Source organism: Erpetoichthys calabaricus, chromosome 3 (genome assembly GCF_900747795.2).
Source record: "Erpetoichthys calabaricus chromosome 3, fErpCal1.3, whole genome shotgun sequence".
Lineage (NCBI taxonomy): Eukaryota > Metazoa > Chordata > Cladistia > Polypteriformes > Polypteridae > Erpetoichthys > Erpetoichthys calabaricus.
In genome coordinates, this window is record NC_041396.2 from 127,359,316 (window position 1) to 127,383,375 (window position 24,060).

The window sequence follows — 24,060 nt, forward strand, 5'->3', positions numbered from 1 at the left end:
TCTCTTATTTTCTTTATTCAGCAGCCTCTCAAAGTATTCTTTCCATTTGCTCAATACACTGTCCTCACATGTGAGTATGTTTCCATCTTTATCTTTAGCCAATTGGTACAGGTCCTTTTTTCCCTCCATACTGTCCAACCTCTCATATAACTCATCATACACCTTTTCTATAGCCTTCGCTACCTCTCTCTTCACCTTACGCCTTATCTCCTTCTACTCCTGTCTACTTTCTGCATCTCTCTGACTATCCCACTTTTTCTTTGACACTTCTGTATACTCTACTGTACTTCCCCATTCCACCACCAGGTTTCCTTATCCTCCTTCCGCTGCTCAGATGTAACACTAAGCATCCTTCTAACTATCACCCTTACTACTTCTGCAGTAGTTGCCCAGCCATCTGGTAACAATTCACTGCCACCCAGTGCCTGTCTTACCTACTCCCTAAAATCAACTTTACATTCTTCATTTGATCCATGGCTCTGTCTTCATTCTCCTTCACTTCTTGATATCCATTGTCATCATATCAACATTTCAATTGTAGGCAACAATACAGATTTCCATAACACATGCAAACAATAGACAAATCATAATTTATTTAAAGTGAATTTGGTTGGTATAAACTGCGAATAGAGTTATGGGGGCAATATACATGTTCTCCAACTTTCTGGAAATATTGAGGATCATATAGCCAGACATTTAAGAACACTTGCTTGTGGTTTGTATGTTTCATCAATAGGGTTGGATTTTGCTGCCAGTGATACCAAGATAGCCTCCTGATTGCTATAAAAGGCATTGTAAGGTAGGCAATTCATTATGTTAATGTCCCTAATTTATTTGAAATTCCTCATTATTTTTCTCACTATGAATGTTCCGATGTTAGATAGATAGATAGATAGATAGATAGATAGATAGATAGATAGATAGATAGATAGATAGATAGATAGATAGATAGATAGATAGATAGATAGATAGATAGATAGATAGATAGATAGATAGATACTTTATTAATCCCAAGGGGAAATTCACATACTCCAGCAGCAGCATACTGATACAAAAAACAATATTAAATTAAAGAGTAATAAAAATGTAGGTAAAAACAGACAATAACTTTGAATAATGTTATCTTTTACTGAACAAGCAGTTGCTGTTCTAGAATCCCAGCCTGTTCTAGCACCGTATGTCACAAAGCAGGAACTGATCTTAGGCAAGATGTCCATTACAGGCCACAATAATTTATACTCCAACATTCCTTTATTCTTCCATCAGTTTAAAACCACCATTGTAACAAATAAGCATATTGTTGCGATGTCAAATCAAATTTTGTCACCTATGGTTATAAGCACAGTGCATTGTATAGTGAAGTGCTTAGTTGCAAAACTCTAAGACTGTCTATTAAAGAAGAAAAAAAAATACAATAAAACATGACTTTACAAATATCAATAGACATCACTATGTTAATTGAATGCAACAGTAGGCATTATGCCAGAATTTCAAAACAAATACAAACAGTAAAAAAATAATAACAACTTATATAACTTGGTATTAGGGCATCACCAATAGGGTACCATGAAGTTAAAGACCCTTTCTTCATGCCTCATGTTGGGGAAAACAGGATATTCCATGGAAATCCAATATGAGCAAAAGGATAACATGCAGTACCCTTACAAAAAGTGATTAGGCGTAGGAGATAAACTCAGGGTAAATATTACATTTGGTTTCTGTTGGTTCTACAACCACATCAGAGTTGCTGTTTTAGAATAGTTATTTACAGTAGCTTCAAAATAAATCAGATTTAAAGTTAGTCTACTTCAGTAAGTCAAAAAATAATGTCTATGGGAGGGAAAGCTCATGTTGCAAATCACCCCTATATTATACTGTACATCACCATGGGTGACCCTACATACAGTGCATCCAGAAAGTATTCACAACGCATCACTTTTTCCACATTTTGTTATGTTACAGCCTTATTCCAAAATGGATTAAATTCATTTTTTTCCTCAGAATTCTACACACAATACCCTATAATGACAACATGAAAAAAGTTTACTTGAGGTTTTTGCAAATTTATTAAAAATAAAAAAATTGAGAAAGCACAAGTACATAAGTATTCACAGCCTTTGCCATGAAGCTCAAAATTGTGCTCAGGTGCATCCTGTTTCCCCTGATCATCCTTGAGATGTTTCTGCAGCTTAATTGGAGTCCACCTGTGGTAAATTCAGTTGATTTGACATGATTTGTAAAGGCATACACCTGTCTATATAAGGTCCCACAGTTGACAGTTCATGTCAGAGCACAAACCAAGCATGAAGTCAAAGGAATTGTCTGTAGACCTCTGAGACAGGATTGTCTCGAAGCACAAATTTGGGGAAGGTTACAGAAAAATTTTTTGCTGCTTTGAAGGTCCCAATGAGCACTGTGGCCTCCATCATCCGTAAGTGGAAGAAGTTCGAAACCACCAGGACTCTTCCTAGAGCTGGCCGTCCATCTAAACTGAGAGATCAGGGAAGAAGGGCCTTAGTCAGGGAGGTGACCAAGAACCTGATGGTCACTCTGTCAGAGCTCCAGAGGTCCTCTGTGGAGAGAGGAGAACCTTCCAGAAGGACAACCATCTCTGCAGCAATCCACCAATCAGGCCTGTATGGTAGAGTGGCCAGACGGAAGCCACTCCTTAGTAAAAGGCACATGGCAGCCCGCCTGGAGTTTGCCAAAAGGCACCTGAAGGACTCTCAGACTATGAGAAAGAAAATTCTCTGGTCTGATGAGACAAAGATTGAACTCTTTGGTGTGAATGCCAGGCGTCACGTTTGGAGGAAACCAGGCACCGCTCATCACCAGGCCAATACCATCCCTACAGTGAAGCATGGTGGTGACAGCATCATACTGTGGGGATGTTTTTCAGCGGCAGGAACTGGGAGACTAGTCAGGATAAAGGGAAAGATGACTGCAGCAATGTACAGAGACATCCTAGATGAAAACCTGCTCCGGAGTGCTCTTGACCTCAGACTGGGGCGACGGTTCATCTTTCAGCAGGACAACGACCCTAAGCACACAGCCAAGATATCAAAGGAGTGGCTTCAGGACAACTCTGTGAATGTCCTTGAGTGGCCCAGCCAGAACCCAGACTTGAATCCGATTGAACATCTCTGGAGAGATCTTAAAATGGCTGTGCACCGACGCTTCCCATCCAACCTGATGGAGTTTGAGAGGTGCTGCAAAGAGGAATGGGCGAAACTGGCCAAGGATAGGTGTGCCAAGCTTGTGGCATCATATTCAAAAAGACTTGAGGCTGTAATTGCTGCCAAAGGCGCATCGACAAAGTATTGAGCAAAGGCTGTGAATACTTATGTACATGTGATTTCTCAGTTTTTTTTATTGTTAATAAATTTGCAAAAACCTCAAGTAAACTTTTTTTCACGTTGTCATTATGGGGTGTTGTGTGTAGAATTCTGAGGAAAAACATGAATTTAATCCATTTTGGAATAAGGCTGTAACATAACAAAATGTGGAAAAAGTGATGCGTTGTGAATACTTTCCGGATGCACTGTATATAAAATATATATACATAAAAGAAGTCTCAGCTATTCCTGTCACATGTAGGGCTGTCTTTTGTAATAAACTAATGCACAGAAAATGGATGTTTATCTTTCAGTTAGCTAAAGTCAATTCCATAGCATCCTGCCCACCATCAGTTTGACAAGGCACAGAAATGTCTCGGTGCTAAAGTAATCCTGTCTTGCCCTTCTTCATAAACTCTCTACATACAAAAAATATGTAAATTTGGGTTCTTTGTTAGTTAGTTTAAAAAGAGAAGAGAATCAATATGCATAAAATAAAGTCAATATTAACATTTTCTACTTATTGCCTGAGCATATAAAAGGTTTCAGTTTGTGGGCTGCAGTACAAATGGGAAACTGCACACACTTAATCAAAGAAACCTTTAAAAATATAGCAGACACTGCTAAAAGGAATATTTCCAGGAGAAAAGAGACAGAAGATAAAATTATCCCATTTGACATTTAAGTAGCTTTTTGATGATAATACTCAACATTTTAAATATAGCAAAACACAGCCTGATATTTTCAAACCTGTTTAGACCAATGAAAACTCACACTTTAGAAATTTTTTTTTGCATTAAGCACTTTCTGTCAACATTCCACATTCTACATTAATCTTTACCTTTTGAACTGTATTTTCGTCTAGACTAGGTAAGCTTAGTCATTTTCATTGAAAGCTGTACCAGCTTAATAGATATATAAACCCTCAGTAAGGCTTGATTATTTTTCTTTCTCTGATGTGTGAAGAGAATAAAAAAAAATGCAAATGAGAAATATTTCAAGTTAAACCAATATTATACCTCACTAACTTATGAAAGATCAATGGCCAATTTATTCAGTATATTTAACTACTACCTGTTAGGACCCAATCCCGATCCGAGACCTCTCGAAAGATTGAGTGAGGAGTCTGAGTGTCTGGGGTTGCGAGTGTCCTGGAAAAAAACCAAGATCCAGGCCTTTAATGACCTCTTAGGCACAGCCATTAGCAGTGTGTCTATCTGTGGAGACAGTGTCGACCTTGTCAAGAGGTTTGCGTACCTCGGCAGTGACATTCATGTCTCTGGTGACTCATCCTATGAAGTCAGTAGATGGATTGGGAGAGCATAGGGGGTCGTGAGGTCACTGGAAAGGGGTGTGTGGCGTTCCCAATATCTTTGCAAAAGATACTCTTTATATTACTGGTGCTTCCTGTCTTGCTATATGGTTGCATGATATGGTTGCTGTCTAGTGACCTGAGACGAAGACTAGACTCCTTTGGTACTGTGTCTTTTCGGAGAATCCTTGGGTAACTCTGGTTTGACTTTGTGTCGAATGTGCAGTTGCTCACGGAATACCGAATGAGGCACATTACCTGCATTGTGAGGGAACGTCAGTTACGGCACTATGGCCATGTGGCGCAATTCCCAGAGGGTGATCCAGCTCGCAGGATCCTCATTGTGAGGACCCAAGTGGCTGGACCAGGCCAAGGGGACGCCCAAGTAATACCTGGCTGTGGCAGATAGAGGGTCATTTCTGGAGGGTGGGACTGGACCTCGTGTCTGCCTGGGGGTTGCCATCAGGATCCCTGACCTGACCTGTTAGGATCCCAGTTGACTCCGGAACAGTCTGAATTCCTCGAGCCATAGATTCAAGAAGGTGCAAAAACATTCCTTACGTATTTTGGTCCATCCTTACTTGATAGAATCCCATAGTTGATTGTACAGCAGCACATTAATGCTGTGAACTCCCTGTTTCTCCTCATCTCAAAGATTTGCTAATACACATAGGTCTGGTAATCATGCACACCACTAAAGTAAACTGAACTAATTTTCATGTTGTGACATGACACTGTATTCTATTAGAAGTATCTATTAATTTTCATCTTGTTTGTTTTTATTTTTTTACAATCCTGTTGGTGACATCTTTATTTTCAACATTTTCAGAAATCTATCAGTATGCACATGTATGCAGATCTTGGTGAGTGATGCCAGAGCTGCTTTAACCCTTTGCCCATTCATTCAGATGGTCCTATGCGGCACACCTATGTAGCTCTAATTGCGCACTAGTTGAAAACCCTTGTTTGGAGTATAATTATAAAGTTGTTCATGGTGATGAACAATCAAGGATAGCTTTTGCAGAGTTTTAACAAGAATTTTAACATATGCCCCTTTAAGAGATTATTTCAGTTAAGTCAGTCTTTAACAGTGCATTCAAAGTTTACACTTGTTTTGATTGTTTAATTTCACTTTGACACATATGTGTCTCATATGCCATACCAATTTGAGAATTAATACATTGGCCTCATTTCCTTATTGTCAACTTTTCAACTTGCCTTTCTGGAAGGCATTCAAATTCAGGTTGTGCTTACTCAAGTAGTATTTTGTTAAAAGGTCAGGTTTCAGGCAATTGTTTAAGTTTAAACTGTCATTAAATTTAAAAAAATTCTTTTGTGTTGTTTAATTTTGTGATTCATTATATATTTACTTATGTTTTATTTATTTATTTTATGATTTCATGCTTTATTGTTAGATGCGATTAATCATGATTAATTTCATATATATATATTGTGGGATATTGCTGGCCATTCATCCTGGCCAATACCCCCAGGCCGCCAGATGGAGCCCTCCCTGCAGCATGAAGGTGCCCCGAATGCCAGCAGGGAATCATGGACAATGGAGTTTCTATGCCCAACCCTGCTGGATACCGTGGGGGCCGCCAGAGGACGCAACAGGGAGGCTCAAGGACTTGTATTTTCCCTATAACCCGGAAGTATGTCTTAGTCACAGCGACAGAGGAAATGACGTACTTCCGGGATGAAGAAGGAGAGTTTTCACCTGACCTGGAAGTGCTGGATAATCACATGGACTGAGGGATCAGAAGCACTTCCGGGTCATGAACTATAAAGGACTCTGGGAAATCCCAGACGGACGAGCTGAGTCGGGAGGAAGGGTGGCGACGCGTCTTGGAGTGGAGGATTGATTATTGATTGGATTATTGTGTTTATTATTGAGTATTGTGGAGTGGAGGGTGGTTGGTGCACATTATTATTATAAAATAAACAAGATTTGGACTTTTATCTGATGTCTGCTGTCTGATCCGAGGGTTCAAGGGAGCGATAGCGCCCCCAATCTGTCACAATATATATATGCGAATGTTAGCAGATTGCTGGCCAACCACAAGCGTTACCTGGTAGGTAACCACCCATACAATCAGATTGTGACACAGACTACGAATGCCGTGAATGTAATTACCCCGATCTACATGCTGTCAAATAAATGAACCACACACCGTGGCGCAACGTTAGGGGCATCGCCTCTGGCGCTGACGTCCGAGGTTCGATTCCCGAGAGGGAGTGCAGTGGAGTGTGTACGCCTGATGAGCCCAGAATGAGGGCGAAACACGTGTCGGGTACTCTTTGCATTTATTTGACAGTAAACTATTTCAACCATTCTATGATCTGCTCCTCACAAACTGAGGGCACCATGGCGGATGTTAGCAGACTGCTGGCCAACCACAAGCGTTACCTGGTAGGTAACCACCCATACAATCAGATTGTGACACAGACTACGAATGCTGTGAATATATATATATATCATAACCTCTTTAACACACTACTTCTCCGCTGCGAAGCGCGGGTATTTTGCTAGTATATATATATATACACACTGTGTATAAACACATACAAATATATAAGTCTTCTATAATCCTTATGTTATAAATAAATTGTACTATCTTGTTCATTTCATCAGGCATATATAGACTTTTTGTGAAAATAATTCTATCGCCACGTTGAAGCAGAGAATGTAGACTTTCGGCAATTCATATTTCTGGTGTCCTGGCTGGAAAGTGAAACAGAGATCCTTCACACTGATATGGTGTCTCCCTTATTTTTGTTTGTTATTACATCTTGTTAATTGTGTTAAATGTTTGCCAGAATTGAAGAAGACAAAACAGATATTTGATTAACTGACTAACTCCTGTTTTATATGCCATGATACACATCCTGAGATATATTGTCTTTTTAAATTTGAAAACTGAATGAACTGATTTCATGGATCTAGGAGTCCTTTGTAATACATTGTTTGGACTGTTTAAGTAGAAGCAGAAATATGTGTTTTCCTGAGCATTTTAGCTATGGGTTAGCTCTTACCTTTTTAAAATAATGTAATCATACAGTAGAAACATACGCTTTGCCTATTAGGAACATTCTAAGATTTTTTTATGGTTTCACAATCTGATTACATATTACATTAAATGGTTATAATATGATGAACTTTAGTCAGAAAACTACAGTATAAACTGAAAAAAGATCATACATTCAGAACCAAAATTGATTCTATGAATTTACATTATAGATGTTATTGTGGTCCTTAAATGTAGTAGAAAATAGGAATATATTAAGATTTACCTTTAATAATGTTTGCCAGAATCTTAAACTTAGAATTAAAAGTAATGACTTTTTCTCCTACAGAACAGGTAAAGGAGTGTTTTCAGCCATGAAGCTGGGTAAGATTCGTCCCCCTAAAGAAGATCACAAAGGAAAAGGTAAATGCATAAGTTTTCATTCATCCCATCATGGATACACACATAAATATCATGGTATTATATCTTTTCTCTTTAGTTATGAATTTTATATCTGGTGTTACCATGCCATATGCAGTATGTTTGAAATTAACTGCTTTCTTGCTTTCTATGTTTATAATAATATATTTTTTGCTATGTTTGTAATCATACATTCTATCTATAAAAACCACAGCAATAATATTCTATATTCTTAGATTCAATAGTTGTAATGATGGTAATTTTTTGTAGATTTAATATAGTATAAAATAAGATGTTCTCTTGCTGTTTCTTACATTATGTACCACTAGACAAAGAGCCCGTTTCGACAACGTAAGATGAAACGGGCACGAGTTTGTGTCAGCAGTGTATGAAGAACAAATGATAAGTAACGAAGAAGTTGTTTTGTAATGATTGTAGTCCGCTTTACTCATTACTGTACAGGCTTGTACTGTTAGTTGATGAATTTTCCAGGCCTATAGTATAATATTGAATGATGAATGTTCCAGTACAATATGGAATAGTAATAAGTATAAGCACCACAAATCTGATATAGGTGTATTGAATGAATGCGTAATTGAATCAGAATGTGTAATTAGGCCTCGAGCTGTAGTCGAAATTGCATTTCAGGCCTCTAGAGCTGTAATCGAAGTCGCCTTTCTCTTTGAATTTTTGCGGCCATAAATCCGCCTCCTGCCGCGATGTTGGGGTTGGATGTCGGTCTCGTCAGGTTTTTCGGGCAGCTACGCAGAAGGCGACTGCGCATTCGGCTTCGGACGAACGTGAGTGACTGAGTGAGGAGGCAGGCGAATTATGTATTAAGATATTTACCATTTCTGTCATGCAAATGCTTTTAGAACAGGGACTTAATCCAAAACCATATTTTCATCTACAATCTCCCTCCTTCATCAGATGCAATTTCAATAAATTGTAGATGCTGTACTGTAGGTGTGGATTCGTTTTCTAATGGATCGAGCAAAGCAACTTAAGGAAAGATGCAACAAACAAGTATTATATATCAGAAATACATAAATGGAATGAAGGATAATTAACCACATGAAAGTGATACTATTTCAACCATGGTTGATCTATACTTCAACTCAAGCACCCCAAAGGGTATTCTTTTTTCATCTATCATGTTCTGGCTAGTCACATTTCAGATTCCACCTAAATTAGATTAACTAATGATCACTGAAAAGTTGTTTGTTTCTTTCCCTTATTATCAGAAAAAATCAAAGCTCTAATAATAGATTTCACAAAGCCAGTAGTAGGCCACGATACTGTCTATATCAGCAAGGATGCAGTGGTGAGCGTTGACAAATTTAAATTTCTTAGTTTGTCTGTCACATATTACCTAATGCTCAAAAACATTTGTAGTTCCACAGTGGAGTCCATCCTCACTGGCTGCACTGCGATCTGGTATGGTACCTGCTCAGTTCAGGAGTACCAGCTACTTCAAAGAGTGGTGAAGTCATGACTTAATATCTTATGTGCTAACTTAGAAAGGCAAATAATATCAGTATTCATATATTCAGTAGGTTTATACAATTTTTCAATGTGATAATGGCCTGTTACACTGTTTTAAGGATCCAGCATCCTATGTTTGAATTCCTCGTGTTATTGTCCATGTGAAGCTTGCACTTTCTGAAAATATCTGCTAGTTTTTCCCAAGATTCTCAAAGATGCACATGATCCTGTGATGAACTGACTTCCTGTCCTAGGCTCATTCCTACTTTGCTTCTAGTGTTCAGGGGTTGGCTCCATCACACTGTACATTTAATTGGATTAAGTGGATCTAAGAATGTTACATTAGGTGCATAGGGTAACTGATAATTTGCTTATGGCATCAGACTCTGGACAAACCAGCATATTAATTCTGTTAGAGCTCAGTGCAGCATTTGACTCTGTCAGACATTCATTCTACTATCCAGAGTAGATAACATTCTGGGTATCTCTGGCACTGCCCCCCAGTGGTTTAAATCCTATCTGACTGATAGGCAAGAGTTTGTTAGTCTTAGATCCAGCTCAGTGCCAGTCACACAAGGAGTTCTTCAGGGCTCTGTCTTCGGCTCTCTGCTCTTCTGTATCTATATAATTCCTCTTGGCCATATTATTCGCAGCTATGTACTGGGTTATCATTTTTATGTAGATAATACTCAACTCTATTTAAATGTTAAAAGTAACATTTCATCAGAGCTTTCTCAGGTCACAACTTGCCTCAGTGAAATTAAAACCTGAATAGAGCACATCTGTTTAAAATTAAACTGCAACAAAACTGAACTCCTACAAACTGGCACCAAAGCACAACTTAAGAAAATTAGCTACTTGTTAGTCACTTTTGACGGTGATCTCATTAGTCCGTCTGGTAATGCAAGGAATCTTAGTGTCATTTTTGATTTCTCCCTTTCTTACTCCACCCACATAAACCACATTAAGAAACTTTCTTACTTTCACTCCATAACATATCCTGTGTTAACTTATTCCTCTCCTTTTCTAATACTGAGAAACTTGTCCATGCTTTTATCACATCCTGGATTGATTATTGTAACTCCCTAATGGCAGATGCTGCTTCTGATCTTATCTCACAGTTTCAGTTGATTCAAAACTCTGCTGCAAGAGTCCTTACATGAACCAGCAACAGCAAGCAAATAATGCCCATCCTGCTTTGCCTTCACTGGCTTCCTATATCTTTGAATATTGAATTTAAACTTCTATTAACAACCTAAAAAGCTTTAAATGGCCTTGCACCGGACTAAATCAGTGACCTTCTTTTTCCCTTCTTCGCTTTGTTCCTGTTCGCCCACTAAGGTGCTCTGATTTTGGCAATCATGTTTTGTACCATAGTAGCCTTCACTCTGTGGGTGACAGGGCCTTCAGCTCTGTAGCGCCAAGACTTTGGAATAACCTCCCTAAATTAATTAGATCAACTTAAAACTAATCTTTTTAGGAAGGCATTTAACTTAACCAAAAATTCAGCCCCTTCTTTCAGTTTACCTCTCTGTCCAGATAATTTGTGTGTGTGTTATATCACAAATTATGTTATTTGTTTCAGGCATTTTTTTTAGTATTGAACTTAGTATTTCACTCTGGTTTATTTTTTCTTTAATTCTATTTAATGCTTTGTATATCATTTATCTGTTTAGTGTTCTATGCAGAAAATATTTGTATCCAATACATATAACATAGACCTTGCTGTTTAAATAAATGTCTTGAGCATTGGAAAGGTGCTATATAAATAAAACAAATTATTATTATTATTATTATTAATCATCATTTCTGCTTTCAGTCGACCTTTGACTAATGTATATACTGTAAATACAAAAACAGTTTAATGAAATATATAATCTGAGCACACAAACATTTTTCATTACAAAAATGTGTTCTATTATAAAATAATAATCTATTATTAAATAATTACAAACTTGAGGATCGTGTGGATCACAACTTCACATTAATTTGTTTTGCAATGTTTCAAATGAATATACAGTACTGTTTGAATGCTTCATTAGTATGTCTAGATTATCCCATGACTGGTTTTCAAATGTGTGTCTTCTACTTAAAGTTGTGTTCATCAAGTAATTAATTAATTGATATTTGTCCTTTTTTTGTAATGAATGTTCATCAGATATATGCCATCATTATTTTAATATTAAAATAAGTAATTTGAAATCTAGACTTTAATCAAATTCCCCTAAAATTGGTTTATATAACCTTTATTCATTATAATTAACATTAATGAAAATCAAACAACCTTTCTTTGCTTTCTAATTTATACAATTTCTTTTTTTTATAGTTCACTTCAAAGGTATGCTATGCCCATTTTACTAGCATCCTAAAGAACTTATCAAATGTAAACTGTTATGTTGTTCATTCAAGTACACTTGACCCTCTCTGATTTATGCTTTGTGCAAGTAATTTATTATGTTTTCACTGCTTTGAAACATTAGAACAGTCTAGACGAGAACAGGCCATTCAGCCCAACAAAGATTGCCATTCCTATCCTCTTAGTTCTTCTAAAATAATTTCAAGTCTAGTTTTGAAAGTTCCCAACGTCCTACTGTCTACCACACTAATTGGTAGCTTATTCCATTTGTCTATGGTTCACTGTGTAAAGAAAAAATTAATGTTTGTGCGAAGGTTACCTCTAACAAGTAGGCAACTGTGTCCCTGTATTCTTGATGAATTAATTTTAAAACAACAGACACAATCTACCATACACTGTACAGTTCTCTTCATAATTTTAAACACTTAGTCATGTCTCCTCTTAACCTTCTGTTACTTAAACTGAAAATACTCAGCTCTTTTAATGTTTCTTCATAATTTATCCCCTGTAGCCCTGGAATCAGCCTAGTCACTCTTCTTTTGACTTTTTCTAGAGCTGCTATGTCTTTTTCGTAACCTGGACACCAAAAATGCACACAGTACTCCAGATGAAGCTTTACTAGTGTGTTATAAAGCTGTGATCATTACCTCATTAGACTTGTACTCCACACATCATGCTATATAAATAATAGCATATAGTAACTATATTATAAGCTACTACTGTTGCTGTCTCCGGTATAGTAGTGAAAAAGGACAAACTTTAAAAATAAAAAAAAAATTAAAAATGTTATCATTTGTACTGAGAAGAAGAATTTATATTGATAGCTTTTGTAATCGAGGGCCTCTTGATATACAATATTTTTAGTTTTGCTATCAGGGGGAGAATGTAACTGTGATCTCTATGCCAAAAATGTAAAAAGTTGGCAAAGATATCTCTGGCCAAGCGGAAGGTAGGTACACTCCAATGTGAAATGTTGCCACTGTATCTGATCGTGTTCAGCTCTGAACACTGAAGAGGGGAGAAGAGCACATGGCTATGATATCTCTGTCAATGAGCAGGTACCCTCTAAAACACAGGTAGCTGTGATCTCTCCCTCAAAAATGTCAAATGTTACTCTTTAACAGTCTGTAGATGATAATGTCTGCTGATCAAATAGGTATTGCTAGCTAAGCAGAAGCAAGGTATACTCCAACACGTGGCAAGAGGTAGAGAGAGACTTGAACAGAGGCTGGCGTGTGAGTGAGAATGGCCCCGCCCGGCTCCCTACTCCTGAGGTCCCGCCTCCCCCTCCCCTCAGCCCGCAGCCTGTCCCTCGGATTCACATGAATAAATTGGTGCTGCAACCGAACTATAATACTTAGCACGATTACAAAAGTTGCAAAATCAACTGGAATGTTCAAGCAAATTATAGAAAAAAATCTGATCTATATCCGTTAAGTAGATCTCTCGTGAAAAGCTGACAGACATACAGACAGACAAATGTTAGATTTTATATATATATATATATATATATATATATATATATATATATATATAGAGAGAGAGAGAGAGAGAGAGAGGTAAGCTATATAAATAACAATAACCTAACATTCTGTTAACCTTCTTAATACTTTGAACACTATCTGGCAGTTGATAGTGTTGAGTCCGCTGCAACTCCTAAATCCTGTTTTCAGACCCCCCGTTGTGTATTCAGTCCTAACATTTTTAATTCCTTTGTGTAATACTTCACATTTACTTACCTTTAAGTTTCATCTACCACAAATCTGCCAAAGTCTATATGCTGTCCAAGTCCCTTTGCAATGATTCCACAGATTTGAGATTAGCTATCAATCCACCTAGCTTTGTATCATCTGCAAACTTAACCAGCTTGTTACTTTTTTTCTTATCCAAATCATTTATATATATTAAAAATTGTAGTAGCCCTAGCACTGAGCCCTCCATATCCTAGTTTAAATAATCCGTGACTAACCTACTCGTACGTTTCCCCAACACATTGGTGCTCCTCTGGTTCAGATGTAACCCATTGTGGCAGAACAGGTCCTATCTTTTTAAAAAGGAGTCCCAATGCCTCATAAACCTATACCCTTCTACCCTCCACTAAGATTTGAGCTGTGTGTTAAGCATTGTAATCTCATCAGTCTTACCTGGACTGGAGAATGACATAGGCAGAACTTCAGAGAAGACTACCTTGTTAGTTTTTACTTCTTAGCCTCGCACCTAACTCTTTAAATTTGGATCACAGAACTGACAGACTACCGTTATGTACAGTATGTTATTTGTTCCAACATAGAGAATGATCACTGGATCCACCCCTGTTCTGGCCAAGAGCCTGTCAATCTTTCCAGGGAGGTCTCCCAACAGTGCACCCGAAAGGCAACTCTCTGTTTTTAGAGCAAACCTACTCTGCAATTCCCCTAATGATTGAGTCCCCAACAATCACTACCTCTGTCTTTCTGGGAACTGGTTTTGAGGTGCCCCGTTTGGGCTCCTTATGCCTGCCTACTACCTAAGATTTTTCAGAGACACCATCCAGCTCTGCAAGGAGCTGAAAATGGTTTGACACTTCCAGTTCTGGGGCTGATGCCCTTGGACAGTGTGCACCCTTCACCTTGCGCCTTGTGACTGTGACCAATCTATCTTTACCTGTATGGTCTGGAATCTCCTCCTGTGCCACTTTAGGGATGCACACTATTTCTCTGAAGGACACCTGGGCCAGGTCCACCAACTCTCTCCTACAACACAGCCCAGCCATCTCCTGCTCCAGTTCAGCGACCCCAAGCTTGAGGTGCTGGATCGGCTGGCATCTCTTGCAGATGTAGCCCCTCATACAAGACTAGCTCCTCCAAGCCATCCTCTAGAAAGACCAACATCCAACAGGACTTGTATTGCACTGCCGTCATTATTAAATTTGAGTTAGGGTTAGTAAAACTGCCTTAACTTTTTCTTTTGTTGAAATTGAATGACTTTACTTAATATAATAAGACTAAAAAAATTAAGCCAAAGAAATTAAAGAACTTCTAGTTATTTTATATCATCTGTCTGCTTAAGCTTCCTGTAATATTCTCCCCATCAACTGTCTGCTTTTTTTCTTTCTATGAGGATAACTTTACTTTTCTGTCTGTTCTCCTAACTTTGTGCTCCTCTTATTCCTTACTTAAAAGCTCTCCACTCACACCATTTGTATTCCTTTGTATTAATGTATTATGCTGTCTCCCTCTTAGCCGCTCTACTTTCTTGACTGCTAAGAACTGCTCAATTGAGAAAAAAACCTTTACTGAATTTCTGCTGCTGATTAATTTCTTACAGTCTTGTCTGCTCCTAAAGCCGATTGCCTACGTAACACTGAGCCAGCGCTGTCTTAACATATGAGCACTGACTGGGAGCTCTAGGAGCATAGGGGCCCACAATGTTTCTGATGCCATGGTAGGTTTCTGCTTTGCTATCAAAACAGGGGCCCCTGCACACTGCTTTGCCCGGGGACCTATGATGTTGGTAAGACGACCCTGCGTTGAGCCCTTATCTTTACCGCCTTGAAGCCAGCCGCTGCCCTTTTTTCCCCATTAAGGAATTGTTGTCTCTGTTACTTAGTAAGATGCTGGTTATTTACTTACAGAGATGCTGATATTAGCTACGGCTGCTAACTATCCTTCCTCACTGATGCTAGTTTGAACAGAAATAACTAGTACAAATTCAAGTAACTTTCCAAATGCTCCCCCAAACAATCAGCTGCTTTTGCTTCTGTGTGGGTGAAAAAACAAAAAAAATTTTCAAGGGAACAAAAGCTTTAAAAATTCCCACACCGCTCCGTAGTGACAACCATAACACAATGTGTTTAGCGACAAAATATACTTTTTAATTAACTCTCACACTACAGAATACAAAACTCTCAGCTACTTCTCATTTGTTTGCAAAGATTACCACATGTTATTTCCATAAAGCTAACACTAACCTGTCAGGCAAAGAAGTAAAAACCAAACTAAAATGAGGGAAATTAGATCAAAACCATGTGAACGCTGCATCTAAATATGACTCCCTGAGAGACGTTTTTAACAATCACAGCCTCTGTGGCTTCCAACTTAAAACCCAGCAATCACTGTATTTGACTTCTGAAAACAGAGCTGTTTAAATACAGTCTTATGAAAAAGTTTGGGAACACTTCTTAGCCTGCATAATAATTTACTCTACTTTCAACAAAAAAGATAACAGTGGTATGTCTTTCATTTCTTAGGAACATCTGAGTACTGGGGTGTTTTCCGAACAAAGATTTTTAGTGAAGCAGTATTCTAAGCGCTTTGAGTAGTGAGAAAAGCGCTATATAAATGCAAAGAATTATTATTATTATTATTTATTTGTATGAAATTAAATCAAATGTGAAAAACTGGCTGTGCAAAAATTTGGGTACCTGTTTTAGTTTGGGAAAATGGTTCCAAGGTTTTAAGAGAAAATAAGCAGGCAGGAATCAGAGAGGAAAGGTCCAATACTTCAATTGTGTTTACTTGTTCAAATATAATATCAGTTACATACAATATAATAGCAATATACATGCAGATATAGGAATTGTACTATTGACTTACAGTAATATATATATATGACTTATACTATACTTACAGTAATATCAAAAGACCCAGAGCCATCATCCTAGACCAGTAGACTGAGGGAGCCCGCGTGTCAGTCTCGTCAGAAGATCAACTCGTGAGCCTGGTCCAATACCGGGCGGTGTGCACGTTCCCCACGGTTGAGCTTCCAAAGAAACTGAGGGCGGAACCTTCCCTTATATACTAATTGAGTGTCCTTGCCCAAAATGGCTTACGTGTAAGCAGTGTATACAGAAGTGATCAGTTTCTGCACACATCTTCCCACGGGACAACTTATGTGTTATCTCTACTAAGCCTAAAACAACCCTTCTTAGAGACATCAAAACAACTTACAGAAAAACATCTTGCATTAATTAACCTTTCCCTAAAACATTCTGAAACCCTTTATGAGAAAGAAGTTTTTGCACATTCTTTCGCTATCATCCCAAACATTCCAATCTTTGTAGCTGGTTTTGCACTGAAGCGACCAACCCCCTCTTACTCCTTTATTTTATCCCTTCTCCTGTTACAGAGAAAACCTTTTTATTACAGTACCCTTGTAATTTTGCTGATTTGAATGCATGTAAACTGCTCAATACTGATTACTTGCAACACCAAATTGATTGGATTAGCTTGTTAAGCCTTGAACATCATAGACAGGTGTGTCCAATCATGAGAAAAGGTATTTAAGGTGGTCAATTGCAAGTTGTGCTTCCCTTTGACTCTCCTCTGAAGAGTGACAGCATGGGATCCTCAAAGCAACTCTCAAAAGATCTGAAAACCAAAATTGTTCAGTATCATGGTTTAGGGGAAGGCTACAAAAAGCTATCTCAGAGGTTTAAACTGTCAGTTTCAACTGTAAGGAATGTAATCAGGAAATGGAAGGCCACAGGCACAGTTGCTGTTAAACCCAGGTCTGGCAGGCCAAGAAAAATACAGGAGCAACATATGCGCAGGATTGTGAGAATGGTTACAGACAACCCACAGATCACCTCCAAAGACCTGCAAGAACATTTTGCTGTAGATGGTGTATCTGTACATCATTCTACAATTCAGCGCAATTTGCACAAAGAACATCTGTATGGCAGGGTGATGAGAAAGAAGCCCTTTCTTCACTCACACCACAAACAGAGTCGCTTGTTGTATGCAAATGCTCATTTAGACAAGCCAGATTCATTTTGGAACAAAGTGCTTTGGACTGATAAGACAAAAATTAAGTTATTTGGTCATAACAAAAAGCGCTTTGCATGACGGAAGAAGAACACCACATTCCAAGAAAAACACCTGCTACCTACTGTCAAATTTGGTGGAGGTTCCATCATGCTGTGGGGTTTGTGTGGCTGTTTCAGGGACTGGGGCCCTTGTTAAAGTCGAGGATAATTGTTCAGGATAATGTTCAAGCATCAGTCACAAAGTTGAAGTTACACAGGGGTTGGATATTCCAACAAGACAATGACCCAAAACACAGTTCGAAATCTACAAAGGCATTTATGCAGAGGGAGAAGTACAATGTTCTGGAATGGCTGTCACAGTCCCCTTACTTGAATATCATCAAAAATCTATGGGATGATTTGAAGCAGGCTGTCCATGCTTGGCAGCCATCAAATTTAACTGAACTGGAAAGATTTTGTATGGAAGAATGGTCAAAAATACCTCCATCCAGAATCCAGACACTCATCAAAGGCTATAGGAGGCATCTAGAGGCTGTTATATTTCCAAAATGAGGCTCAACTAAGTATTGATGTAATATCTCTGTTGGGGTGCCCAAATTTATGCACCTGTCTAATTTTTTTATGACGCATATTGCATATTTTCTGTTAATCCAATAAATTTAAGTCACTTCTGAGCTACTACTGTTTCCATGAGGCATGTCATATATTAAAAGGAAGTTGCTACTTTGAAAGCTCAGCCAATGATAAACAAAAATCCAAAGAATTAAGAGGATTAATAATTAGTCAGTCAGTCATTTTCCAACCCACTATATCCTAACACAGGGTCACGGTGGTCTGCTGGAGCCAATCCCAGCCAGCACAGGGCACAAGACAGGAACAAACCCGGGCAGGGTGCCAGCTCACCGCAGGGCACACAAACACACCAAGCACACACTAGGGACAATTTAGGATCACCAATGCACCTAACCTGCATGTCTTTGGACTGTGGGAGGAAACCCATGCAGACACGGGGAGAATATGCAAACTCCACACAGGGAGCACCCGGGAAGCGAACCCAGGTCCCCTAACTGCAAGGCAGCAGTGCTACCACTGTGCCGCCCTAGTATATAATTATTCCTAGTAAAATCATTGTGTTCTCTAAGCAGAATGCTGAAACAATATAATTGTTTTAATAACAGATTTTTAAAACACATTGAATGCTAAAATGTTCAAAAAACTGTGTTTACACTTTTTCATCTTGTTCACCTCACTGCAAAACTAAATCGAGTTGCTTCCAGCTATAACCTACTGCTGCTTATCTTGTGACATGCCCTAAACCACTCCCATCCTCTGAGAATCCAGCATCACAGAGGAAAAATGGCTTGAAAATGTATCATGCTATACTTTTTACCACCCCACATAATTGTTGTCTTGGCCAGAATTCCCATTTGCTACTACATTTTTTAGCATGTATTTAATGACATTGTGATGTATATTTAAAGAGGAGCTTGAGCATCAGTCTTTGCCTAATCATTGACCTTATGAGGTTGACTGTTTAACTTTGTTTTATTCTACCTATTTTTGAATTCTGATTTCGCTTTCTGGCTTTATTACTGTCTAGTGATCTTTTTCAGTTTGTATTTGCCTGATAATTAAAAAGCGTGTTTGTTCTGTCAGATCAGGCTACTGATCTCTTTTTGTGTTTTCACAAAGAGTTACATGTGCTGCTTTTTTATTTTTATATCCCCCAAACCCAAACATAAGCTATATATTCTACTACCATTATCCTGCATAGCATAATTTAGTCTTCCCTGTCTTATTCTGTTTTTATGTAAAGGAAATGTTAATACATACATGCAATGATAAGGCAATTTAGTGTGCCTTTATATTGATAAATAGGGTTACTGAAAATGTATAGAAAGTTTTCAAATATTTTTTAAATGTAAACTTAAAATATAAAGAGCATTTGAGAGACAATTTATATTAGACAGACTGTCCTGCACATTAAACACCACAAATTGAGTCAGAAAAAAACATGACTTTTAACTTAATACTGTGGAATGAAACACTGAATATATTGCAGTCATTTTTAACTAATTGTTAATAAAAAGAGGTATACAACAACAACAACATTTATTTATATAGCACATTTTCATACAAAAAGTAGCTCAAAGTGCTTTATATAATGAAGAAAAGAAAAATAAAAGACAAAATAAGAAATTAAAATAAGACAACATTAGTTAACATAGAAAAAGAGTAAGGTCCGATGGCCAAGGGGGACAGAAAAAACAAAAAAAAACTCCAGATGGCTGGAGAAAAAAATAAAATCTGCAGGGGTTACATAGTAGTGAGAACAGTCATATCGCAAGATCTGATAGTTATATTGGAAAATGATCTGATTTCTAATATCCTATATCCCCTTCTCAGTTTGCTCAACAAGTATGTATCTTTGCGAAAAATGATTATTCATGTAAAGCGTAACTGCATCAGTGACCGGAAGTCTGAAATTTTAAAACATGATTTTAACAAGTTTTTTAGCTTTCTCCAATCATATGGCAAAACTGTGTTTTTTTTATCCGTTTTTCCAATTCCACCCCAAGGAAAAGGATCTGGACATTTTAGTCACACTCTGAGCCTTCATAATTGGCTCTACGTGACATGTCCTTTATTTAATTTTAGTCTTTATTGACAATTTTAATCTTTTCTGGAATTATCCTTCATTTTTCTGGAATGACAGAATTCATCCTATTTTCTTAGGTGCTTGAGTCTTAGCAGACAATATATTTTACTCATTGTTAAACTGCTCTATGTAGTGACTGAATACCCACTTTTTTGACAGTTTTTTTGATAATCATCCCAGTGATCCTTCTGCCACTTTTACCAGCTCCCCCTATAGCCCAAATAATTAATCTAGAGAGCCTCCCCATCATCCCTGTTATAATCAAGACTAGATCAAATAAACATTATAATGTAACACAGAAAATTAATCTTGAAAAACCTGCTAGCCTCCTAAGTAATTTTACTGGGTGATTTTAACACACATATAATTGATGGTTCGGATTCTAAAGCAATTGAATTTATAGATCTCATTATGAGTTTAGATTTTACCCAACATGTGAAGGATGCCACTGACCACCATGGAAACACACTGGACTTATCTTCACAAAGGGAATTGAATTGATGTTTTATCTGTTTTACAGGTTCCAGTTTCTGATCATTACTTTGTCTTTTTCAATTTGTCTCTCTGTACACCAATTAAGAGTCCTGAGCCTGGTACATATACTTATCACCATATTGACTGTAATGCTAAGTCTCTAATGAATGAGTATCTACCATATATACTTGATACGTGTAGTACAAAATATGATTCCGTTGATAATTTGACAGATGATCTAAATAGTGCATTGCTTAAATCGTTGGATTCTGTTGCTCCTCTTATAACATAAAATCCGCACCATGGTTTTCAGATGACACCATGCAGCCAGACAGACTTGCAGAAAACTTGAGCACAGGTGGCGTATGACAAAACAAGAGGCTTTTCATCTTGCCTGGGGAGAAAGTTTAAAAAATTATAAATGAGCACTTTCAGCTTCTGGGACAGCATATTTTTCTGATTTGATTAACACTAATAGAAATAATTCATGATTTTTGTTTGATATGGTTATCAAGCTCACACAGAATGCTCCTGCACATAGCTCTGCATTCACTGCTGATGAATTTCTGAGGTTTTTCATAAATAAGATTAACTTGTTGAGAGATAAAATCAGTGGTGTACATTCCTCTCAGAATGATTGCTATGATCTGTCCAGCACTATCATGAACACAGGCACTATGGCTCGGACCTCTGACAGTTTTTCACAATTTGAATTAGTTTCCCCTGAGGCTTTGTGCATCCTGATAACTGCTTACAAACCTACAACCTGCATATTAGACCCAATAACTGTCTTATCTTTTTAAGGAAGTGTCTCCTTTTTTAATTGGTCCTAGTTTGAATATTATCGATAACTCACTATCCATTGGCTCTGTGCCCTCTGCTTTTAAATTACTTGAAAGGGCTGCCACTGATCAACTTAATACCTACTTGTCTGACAATAATCTTTTTGACCAATTTCAATCTGACTTTTGGCCCCGTCATTCTACAGTAACTGCTTTGACCCGAATAATCGATGATCTACTGATCACTGTTGATTCAAATTTGATATCAGCATTGCTTGCTTCTTGACTTAAGTGTTGCTTTTGACACCGTAGACCAGTGGTCCTCAGTCACGGTTTTGGAGGGCCACAGTGGCTACAGGTTTTCATTCTAGCCAGTATCCTAATTAGAACTCAGTCCTTGCTGATAATGATAGTTGGTGTTTAACTCTATGCCTTGTTAATGCTTACATTCATCAAATATAAATTTTAGTTACTTTGTAGATCAGAGGTCCTCAATCACGGTCCTGGAGGTCTGCTATGACTGCAGATCTTCACTTTAACCAATTTCTTAATTAGAACCCTTTTATTTACTACTAAAGCAATATGTTTTTTGGGCTTAACTTTAGTTCTCTTCCCTGTTACCATTCAGAACACTCAATTGCCTATTTTAGATGTTAGCAGCTGCATTTTAAGTTTTAATTGTTGCCTGTTTTCTTAATCAGACATTAGTTAATAATGAGATGCAGATAACCAATAAACCAGCAGTTCTCTGGCTCACATGCTTACCATGAAGTATCTGTGATAAAAATGTTTAGAAATGAATGAGAGGGGAATTGGAAGGACCATTAAGTTTAAATCTATTCTGGTCCACAAAACACATGGATAATGTTCTCACAGAAGGAAACTCTACAGTGCAATTAAAATTGCTCTTGGACGAATATGCAAGCATTAACAAGCCAAACAGTTCAATACCAAGTTTCATTATTAGAATGGACTGCTTTCTAATTAAGAAACTAGTTGGAATAAAAACCTGCAGCCACTGCTACCTCCAGGACCGTGATTGAGGACCCCTACCATAGACCATGGAATACTTTTAAGCCACTTGTAGAAACATATTGGTTTCCAGGGGATGGGACTTTCATGATTTCATTCTTATTTATCAAACAGAACTCAACATGTAAGTTACAGTACAATCTCTGAATTTTCTAAAGTAAACCCAATCTAAATCCATTAAGTAGTTCTCTCGTGAAAAGCGGACAGACATACAGACAGACGCTGGATTTTATATAGAGAGAGATTATTCCTTTAACATTGATGTTGTTTTATTTTAATTTCTGTTTTTATTTGCTTATTTTATATTTTGTCCCATGTATTCTTCTAATTTGAACAGTGTATTGGGACCATGGTGATTTTGCACTTTAAATAAAGTTGATTGATTGATTGATCTAAAATATTTGGTGAGTCACATTATCAGGTACACTATGGTTGTACCTGTTGATTCTCAAATTTGGTGCCATCTGTGTAGAATTTTGCATGTTCTTGCTCTGTTTGTGTGGAATTATACTGGAACTCTCCTTTCTTTTTACAATTCAAAAAACATTTGTAATGTCAGTTTATATCTGTAAATTATGCATAAATGACTAAGAGTAATGTAGATGTGATTGTGCTATGTTTTTGTACAGTCATTCCTTCCACTGTTGGGACCTGACTTGCCTGTTGCTCCCAGTATGGGATTCTGCTTCTGTTTTGCCTGGCATTGTAAAGTTTCATATAGAAAATGGATGAGTGATGTGTTACTAATTCCAAAGCATAATGATTCTTATTCAGATCCCACGAAATGTACATTAAATCTAAGTATCTGAAGGATAAATGGAAAGCATTAAGTACACAATTTGGAACAATAAATTTAATTTTTTAGTTTTTGTGGGTATGTTTCCTCCATTTAATCAACTTGAAGTTCTCATTTTTAAATCAAAGACATATTGACTAATGTCTTTATGTAGGTACAATGTTAATTTATTTTTGTTTCTTCATATAGTTGTTGAAATATGCAATTTGGTGTCGCTGTCCCATTTTGATAATTGATTAACATGAAATTAATGATAATTAAATGAGATGAATGCTACAACTGAATGAGACATTTTAGAAGTCCTGAGAAGAGAAGCATATGCACTCTCTCTGCCAATACATAAAAGTGAAGGCCAGACTGTCTGGCTGTAATCCACTTTACACAGGTCAGACAGACCCAGTCTTCGTCTCAGGTCACTAGACAGCGTCCATATCATGCAACCATATAGCAAGACAGGAAGCACCAGTAATATAAAGACTGGGACCTTCATCCTTTTGCAAAAATATCAGGAGTGCCACACACCCCTTTCCAGTGACCTCATGACCCCCATGCTCTCCCAATCCATCTATTGACTTCATAGGAAGAGTCACCAGAAACATGAATGTGCCTGCCAAGGTAAGTAAACCTCTCGACGTGGTCAACATGCTCTCTGGAA

At 37.6% G+C, this 24,060-nt stretch overlaps 2 protein-coding genes across 12 annotated transcripts in view; one reads left to right on the forward strand and one right to left on the reverse strand.

Moving 5' to 3' along the window:
* selenoi (selenoprotein I) overlaps positions 1–24,060 on the reverse strand; it is a 788,955-nt gene that overhangs the window by 473,552 nt on the left and 291,343 nt on the right. The gene's annotated exons all lie outside the window — the stretch shown is intronic.
* Positions 1–24,060, forward strand: part of otofa (otoferlin a) — a 608,533-nt gene that overhangs the window by 417,555 nt on the left and 166,918 nt on the right. For all 11 annotated transcript variants that reach the window (XM_051924238.1, XM_051924241.1, XM_051924242.1 and 8 more), the window contains exon 6: positions 8,005–8,078. In XM_051924238.1, coding sequence (XP_051780198.1) covers positions 8,005–8,078 — 74 coding nt within the window. The remainder of the gene's footprint in view (positions 1–8,004; positions 8,079–24,060) is intronic.